This window comes from Aplidium turbinatum, chromosome 6 (assembly GCF_918807975.1).
Source record: "Aplidium turbinatum chromosome 6, kaAplTurb1.1, whole genome shotgun sequence".
NCBI lineage: Eukaryota > Metazoa > Chordata > Ascidiacea > Aplousobranchia > Polyclinidae > Aplidium > Aplidium turbinatum.
The window spans coordinates 19,798,651-19,807,075 of record NC_137477.1 but is presented as its reverse complement, the minus strand read 5'-3'; the positions used below and the strand labels follow the sequence as shown (position 1 = coordinate 19,807,075).

General features: G+C 36.2%; 1 protein-coding gene across 1 annotated transcript; it reads right to left on the bottom strand.

Moving 5' to 3' along the window:
• Positions 1-2: 2 nt before the first annotated feature.
• Positions 3-7,301, bottom strand: LOC145772685 (E3 ubiquitin-protein ligase RNF115-like). Its single transcript, XM_082584556.1, has 3 exons — positions 7,016-7,301; positions 1,312-1,427; positions 3-1,019 (listed from the first exon to the last, which is right to left on the bottom strand). Exons 1-3 carry the CDS (start codon positions 7,155-7,157, stop codon positions 867-869), a joined length of 411 nt encoding a protein of 136 aa, XP_082440682.1. The 5' UTR covers positions 7,158-7,301; the 3' UTR covers positions 3-866.
• Positions 7,302-8,425: the final 1,124 nt, after the last annotated feature.

Sequence of the window (8,425 nt, the reverse complement as noted above, 5' to 3'; positions counted from 1 at the left end):
TGTACCTAACTTACCACTGGTAATGAAAACTTGTTGTTTTTTAATAGACATCGGCACTCACGGATTTCATGTCAAAATAAGTTGTGTTTCGCAGATTCAAAGCAAAATGCTCGTAAAACTCTATTCAAATATTCTCAGCTCCGATCTTTGATTTTAGCTGCATCACAATTTAAATTGAGTCTGAACATCTCATATGATCAGCGGACATACATACGTAATTTTAATTATGAAAGCAAAATACATGAAAATATTAATTAGGCCTACATATACAATAAAATTCCTATCACACAGGAAAACACAACTTCTTTTAATTCCCATACGAGTTTGTCTTCAGGAGTAATGCCTTGCTTGCTGATGGCAAGCTACGGATAGAAATTAAACGAAGCTACGTATTGCTAACATATACAAACTATCAAAGTTTACAAAACAAACAAGCCAACTTATGCGCTTTCTCGCACAGAATATTACAGGAGTGAGCCCTCAAGTCTATTGAAAATGCTCTGACAACTTTATTTTTAAGAAGAATACTCATATAAATACAAATAGGATACAAAGGTTTGCCAATAATGGAGAATGTTCTCCGCGAATGTTGTTACTGTAGTTCGATATTACACTTGAGTCTTTTATGCGAATGAAAGTTGCATAATATTCAATAGTTCATAACATCCACCCTCTCATTCTCTGCAAACCGCCATGTTAGTTATTGTTTATAAAATACATTGCGTTGCTCCTTGCTTGGACTGCCCTCTCTTGAAAACGTGTCCACATAAATCTATCCGCTAAATGGCGCTGCTTCCCACAACGTGATGGAAGTCGTTGTCTTTGTGATGTCTAAAACTCAAAAGTGAACTGTTCAAAGGATAGATTTATCGATCGTTATGATTTCCCGTCAATGAAGAACTCTGTCGCTCAGCATACAAAGCTGGGATCGCATTCACCAAGGGGTTGTTGAAAGTTCGGGTAGAGGATCTGCAAGGCGGAACTTCGACAACTTTGCGGCAAATAGGACAGGTGTTGTGCTGCAAAACATATTGAAATATTTCATTCAACTATCACCATCAAATCTCGACAAAAACGTGAAGAAGATTTTTCATGATTACTCAGCCTGCAAATTAAAATACTGTATTTTTGCTTTCAATCCTGGTAGGACAAACTTTCCCAGTCTTACAACGGGAATCATCTCAATAAGCACATTAAGTTTAAACATGACTGAACGTAGCTAATAGCAATTCGTCTTTCACAAGTTGTCAATGTGATCAAAGTATACTATTAGTTGAAACTATTTCACTATCGGTTCAACAGGATACCTACCCGTTCCAGCCAAGGTTCTATGCAAGGCGCGTGAAAGAAATGACCGCAAGGAAGTTTCTTTGCATATTCATTCAGCTCAAATGCTTCCATGCAAACAGAACAAACGCGTTCCAAATCTGCAAAAAAAAGATCTTTAAAGCTTGGAGATTGATTCATTACATTTTGGAGTTACTCTTCAATTGTAATATGTAATGTATAGCCAGTAGCGTTGACAAGAGGGGTTCAGAAGTTATCATGGAGGCCCGGGAACGACATAACCAGTGAGTATACTTTGGGTATAGTGCATTTTTTTCAAGAAGTGTCCTGATTAGGAGCGCGAGGATGTCATTGGCACCGGGTCCAAGTTACGCTCTCCACGGCCCTGCGTATAGCCTGACACCAAATGAACTTTTCATTACTAACGTTTCCATATCCTGTCATGATCCTGTCAATGCACGACTGCACGTCCTCAGGGATTTAATAACTTTAAAATGCATGTAATTTGTATCTTGATAAATGCCAGAATTGGGATCAGAAAACCAAAGATTTTATTTCAATAGGAATTTATTTAAAACAAAAATAGCTGCATCATGTTTGGTATGGTATTCTATTTGTGGTTTATAACAATTTCGCATGAAGTAAAATTCTGGACAGTTCTTGAAAAAAAAAACACCTTAATCTCTACAATGAATACTGAGGCAAATAATGCGGCTGCGTAAACACGGATTGACCTATTGACAGCAGCATAGGCGTGCTAAACATCAGTTCGTGATTAAAACTAAAACCGCAGATAGTACATGACTTTGCAAAAGGTTTCGGAGTTAAGCTGCCAGTGACCGTTTGACCTGGCCAAAACATAAAGGTACAAGACGACGTGAAAAGCAGAAAATAGATTTCGCGGTTAGTGTTGCTATGGTGTCAGATGATAACCATAGCGTGCTCTTGCCGATTAAATCTCTTGAAAAGATCATGACAGCAAAAAGAGAAAAGTCTGCTTCAAAAATCTTAACTAGTTTGAAGCAGATCAACTGCTAAGGAGATTGAGGTTTCTATTAAATACACCATTAAATCATAACATTCCAAGGTCAATAGCCAAGCGGCAGAAGGCAGGCCCAAACCACTGGCATTTTTTTACTTACGTTAAAACAACGTTTAATTATGTTCACCAAGTGGCTAAAGTAATGACAGGCATTTGTAAGATAAAAGACAAAAATAGATGCGATGTTTACAACACAACAATGAATTACAACGTGTTGATGAGTAAACCAGCAAAAACAGTAAAATTCTATTTGTATGTTCAATCGTTTGTCGACGTGATGTCCATCTACGTGACACGTTTTGATTAACAGCAGCTAAAATTTTCATTTTCACAGTCATGTCACAGAGTGTTTGATCAGGTTTTTGTTGAAGGCAGCCTGATGTCTGGAATGCATTAACACGGTAATCATGTTCTTACAACACATTGTGTGTGTCAAAGTTGTTTATGTCCTTACCAAACATACAAGAAAACAACTTGAATCGACTTCTGCACGAGTTGTTCAATTAATTGAGCGATTAAAATGCAAAAAAAAAAACTAGAGGTTTGATAAAAAAAAAAGATTTTTTTTCGCACATCCAGACATATAACTGAAACACTACAGGGTAAGACGTAGTTTTAATTTTACATAAAGAAGTAACTAACACTCTATAAGAAAAACGTCTGGAGTTAAACTTCACCATAACCCCAATGACAGTATAACAAACCACAGTTAATATCATTGCAATAAATCAACACTTAGTCACTGAGTTTACAAACTGACATGACATGACACAGTTGTTTGTTTGAGGTTTGAGAGCAATCTGATGTGAACGCAAAGTCACGGAAGGGTCGTCAGTTAAAAACAAGATTGAGACCTGAATGTGATTTCGGGTCGTTATTGATTCGCACTTGAAAAGATTGAGCGCATTTTTCTAAAAGACTTTTTCATAAATCCTAAGCAACATTGAAATGATGTAAAACCGACAAATTTTGCAAGCCGAGAAGCTTTACTCTGATCAAGCCACTTAGCGCAGATCTTGTATGGGTTATCATTATTTCGATGGAAACATTGAAATTAACCCCAAACCCATTTAACTTCTAATTACTATTCTTGGGATACGCAAGTTATGGTTTAAAATGATATTGTGTCAGCACGAAATGATGATACTGAGGGGTATGACAAACATTTTATTCTGGAATGACACTTGGATGTTTAGGCAGAAAAACAAATCACTGTTTTCATTACTGTTTTAAATAAGGGTTACAACTTGCCATAAATATGCACTTTTTGAGAGAAAAGATGGTTAGCTCGCTGGCTGAAATAACACTTTAGCTCTAATTTGCGTCTCATACCGAAGAACAGTGGCGGATCCATGAGAAACGATTTGGAGCAATTGCTCCTACCTCTCCAAAACACAGAAAAGTAACTTTATTCACGCTGTATTTTCTAGTTCAGATCAATAGGTCTCACCCCTCCTAAGGTTACTTGCTGGATTTGCCACTGCCGAAAAATAACGTGCAACAATCAGCATTAGCTATTGAAAGACCAGAAGTAACGCGCTAATCATAGTGTGTTGACAAAACCAGAAACAAAGGTTTTTTTGAATTTAATTGTTACTTCACAATCAATTGGGATACAGTAAGTCACGTCTAACACGCCCTTTGAGGTGAGGTCACCAGTAGTTCAAGAAACTCAAACTGACGATAAATCAACATTGTTTTGTTGTAATTTCGATCTTAAAACTACTACCTCAAGAAAATGAAGTCTACGTATGTATATAAGCAGGTTGTTTGAACAAAACCACACACAAGATAATAGTGAAACAAGCACTTATGCAACAAATCAACCGTTTGTTTTGGCTAAAAATTCTTCTCTAAATAGTGAAATCCATTATTTCCATTAACCAGACAACATGTTTCGCTCTGGAGATAATCTAGAGAAGAAATCAGTCTTTTTTTACATTGATCCGATGTCGCAGACGTTAAAACAATGTGAAAACAACCAATTTGCTGGTGAGGAAAGCTTTGAAATTAATATGCAAAGTGTGTTGTATTTTTGCAGAATCAAGTCGTTTTGCTGAACGTAGCAATCGTTTTTTAAAACTGTTGAAATGCAGTACAGATTTAAAATCTAAAGTTCAAACACGTCTTCATATTTGAAAAATCAGCACATTTTGTATAGGCTATAAAAAAATAACAGCTTTTCAATTCAATTTCTTTTTCTTTGTTGGAACGCAAAAGAAACGATACTGTGGAAATATAATACACAAAACCAACAAAAGGAAAAGGTGGCAAAACCGTGATGGTTTAAGACGTGCATGAACAATATTTAATGTATTTTCTTTTAATGTATTCAATTAACATTGACCGCTTTAATGCAGGTTCTATTTGATTAATCTAGAGATGCAATTATTACAACGAAATTGATTGTATAAAATATGCTAGAGATTGGATTGTTGTACAAATGCCGCCATTCGATGAATGCAAATTAGCAGTAGCCTACGACTGGATAAAATAGTAAGCATGTGCTAAGATTCTTATTTGTTCATTGAGAATGACGTGTCAGATCCGATGACACACCTTACATGAGGCTTAAACAAAATTTAAAACAATATTTCTAACCCTTAGTTGAACCTTAATCGGGGTATCGAACATGCTTTTCGACTCAGAAGCGACATTCACTATCAGCTACGTCTAAAAGACGGTCGTTTTTTAAAAAAAATGGAATAATGCGTTTTGTGATGCTAAAATTCCAATCCGAAAAAAGTGTGCTATGTTTTTGCCAAGAAGAAATTTGCCAACTCAGAATTATCTGTCAAAATATATAAAAAAAAAATGAACACGTCTGCACTATGTCCCACGCATTACCAACGACAAGTTGATTCAGCATACCCAAACATTGTTATCACAAAGAAATAACAATTTATTCAAATCCTTTAATCTTAATCACAATCACAGCGAATAAATTCGTAAATTATAGCCAACGGCAAAATTTCTATCTGAGCCCTGAGAATTCATGCTTTAGCTTATCTTCACAGAAGGATGAACTTTTATCGACCTTGAATCGACCGAGGTAAAAATAAGGTCAAACTCCCAACAAATAACAGCTTTTCACTCTTTTCTGCGGTGATAAGAGTAAAGACCGAGTTTTATTACGAAGAGATTAAAATTATTTTCTCAACCTTATTGCTGTCGGTTGGTGTTGAACTGACATTTGCAATAAAATTGACTTTACACAAATCAGTCATGACCAACATACTGCTTTAGTTCACATTAACTGTCTCTGTTTGGATAGCCTACGTTACAATTGCTATTGCATAAATGTGAGATACGTCCAAGGTGTTGCAAAGTGCAATAGCCATGTACAAATAGCTCAACAGAAGGTATGCCCTACTTGTGTACTTACGTCTGCAGGATATACCTTGCTGGTTAAAGACGTGTGTGGTTTGATTTCTAATAGCCTACACAGCAATAAAAAGGCTGTGGATGGCGCAACGGATAAGGCGTTGGCTTTTCGATTATGCAAACCTGGTTCGACTCCCGGCTTCAGCTGGGTGTTGAAAACACATAACAGGTGTGTTGAAAACACCAGGGTGTTGAAAACACCAGGGTGTTGAAAACACCGCTTACCTCTAGCTAGGATGTAATAAATTGGGTGGGTAAAATTGCCACAAAAATGGTGGCCGAGAGAAAGGAACTGGCCACCCTACTCTCCATAGTGCCGAAGAATTAGTATAATGAAAACCTTATACCCAACACTCGATGTGAACACCTTTTTCTTTTACATTGAGGGCTGAAATAATTTGTGGCTTATAGTTTTGGCATGACACAGAAGGCCTTTCGTTCAGCATTGCATGAGCAATGAGCGAAATTTAGTTCAGTTTGTTTTTATTTCTGACCATCACAACGAAAAGCAGGGAAAGCCCAACATAGGTCAAACTTCCAGCATAGCAGAGGACTAGTAAAAGGTAGAAGCACAAAACCCGGACGTTATAACTGGCGTGATACCAAAGCAGAACAATCAGTTCAAAATATGGCACGGTTGTAACACCTTAAAAACCTTAAAAACAATTTGAAGAAACAAGTTGTTAGAAAAGTGCGATGACAACTCGTAGTTGACATTATTTTCATCACTTCAACCAACTAAATTCCTTTTATTGACGTCAGAAAATTACGTCGGCAGACATTGATTTATTCAAGAAAAATGTACGACGAGTCCAAATTGTACCAAGTTATCTTGTTGTGTATCGCGATTTCGAATATTAAATTCTCTTTAGCACAACTTTATATCAGGCATACTAAAATCTTAAGTAGGTCAGTTCAAGAATGCAGCAGTTAAGTTTAGAAAGAAACCAACAATAGTGTTTTTCGGTTCTATTCTTTAACACCAGCTCGCTGGGCGTGCAGTTGTTCTCTTGCAATATATTGCCTTTTTCATTATTTTTGCATTTAATTTATTGTCTGCATACGTTAAATCAATGTAAAAATTTACTAGTTTGCTCACTGGCATATGGCAGCCTAAGACGTTTGGCTATGACTTCACTTTGATCACCATTTGGAAACTATGTTTTATTAAAACCTCGATCAATATTTTGTTCGATGCCCATGTCTGAACAGGCGACTCTTATGATAACTAAACGGTACCGTGCATTTTCTTGTATGCACCGTCAATTTTGTCAAAAGTACCTGAACAATAAAGTCACTTACCAATATCTTTCTGAGTTACTGGCATTCGTGGTAATTTAGCGATTGTAACTTTATTTGCAGGTGGCGGTCCAGAGTTTTCTAACTGACCAAGCAATTGTAAAACTGCTGAGATTCTTTCCAAACAATCAGGTACAGAAACCATTCTTGCTAATGAATTTCGCTATCAATAGACAATGGTGACACAAAAAATATACAGTAGCTCAAGAAAACTTCAAAATCAAACGGTAAGAGGTCACTTTGAGACAGTAAAATTTAATCTTCAAAACTTTCGACTTTTGCTGATCACATTCAGATTTCAACTGATTGTGTTTTTCAAAACACGTGTTACTGTATTTAAATGACTTGCTGGCTTCACGACTCATCTCTTTTTTCTTTAATTTTCTAAGAGTCGCTTTGCCGGCAAAAAAAACAAAAGTAAATTGTCAAATTCCATGTTCTTTTCGGCCAACAAACCTTGTTCTTATTACATTGCTTTCACATCGCAAGATGATAAAGCAAAATAATAAAGACAGTTTTTGCTACGTATCTGTTTTTTCTTAGTCTTTCAGCTACATTTTTTTATGTTTTATGTGATCGTTTTGGCCAAATTTTAACCAGCATCAAAGTTTGACATTGCGATATCAAAAAACAACCGCGCCAGTGAAAACGAATTTACTAGAAAAACAAGACAACCCACAATTTCACGATACCTGCAGATTGGCATCACAGTATTCTACAACTATTTCTTTTAGATTATTCTAACAAAAATCCGATTACCGTGACTGATTCGTTTCCGTTTGTTTGACGAGACAACAGGTGGAAAGAAATAAGCTAGCGGGAGTTATAAATATACAGGCTATAATCATAGATTAAATTTTGCACGAACTTTTCTTGAACCGTCAAGCTTACATTACAACAAGCATCTGTAATCATCAACAAATGATTTACAACAAAGTAATTAAGTTGAACAACGTTATTCAAATCACGCAGCGACAAAAACAAGCAGGCCAAATCCAAGTGTTTTCGGAGCAAGCGCTTTCACCAGGAACAAAATATCCAGCACATCTGTAGAAAAAAACAAAAAATGCGAAAAATAACAATATTTTGATCATGGCGAAACCAAAGTGAGTAATGCACTCATTAAAACGGGCACAATGCTGTCATGATTGGTTTATTGGCGTGAACGTGATACCAGAACAAGGGGAGTGATAAAACAGTTAAAATAAGAGAGAAGAATTAAGCTTAAATTGATTTTTCTGGATTGTAAGAATTAAATTAGTAAACACAACATTATCAATCAAGTAACGAACGAACTCATCTTTGTAACAAAGTGAAAAAACAAATTCATCCGGTGTATTGGCACAAAGTGGAGTGCTGTCATTTGCAAAAAACTCCCTCTGTTCTCAATTCATTTCCGTTTGAAAAGTCATT

Coding starts and splice junctions, on each gene's coding strand:
- LOC145772685 (XM_082584556.1), bottom strand. CDS start 7,157: ATGGTTTCTGTACCTGATTGTTTGGAAAGAATCTCAGCAGTTTTACAA. Junction 1,428..7,015: donor AGTAACTCAGAAAGATATTG/GTAAGTGACTTT, acceptor TTTTTTTTGCAG/ATTTGGAACGCGTTTGTTCT. Junction 1,020..1,311: donor TAGAACCTTGGCTGGAACGG/GTAGGTATCCTG, acceptor TATGTTTTGCAG/CACAACACCTGTCCTATTTG.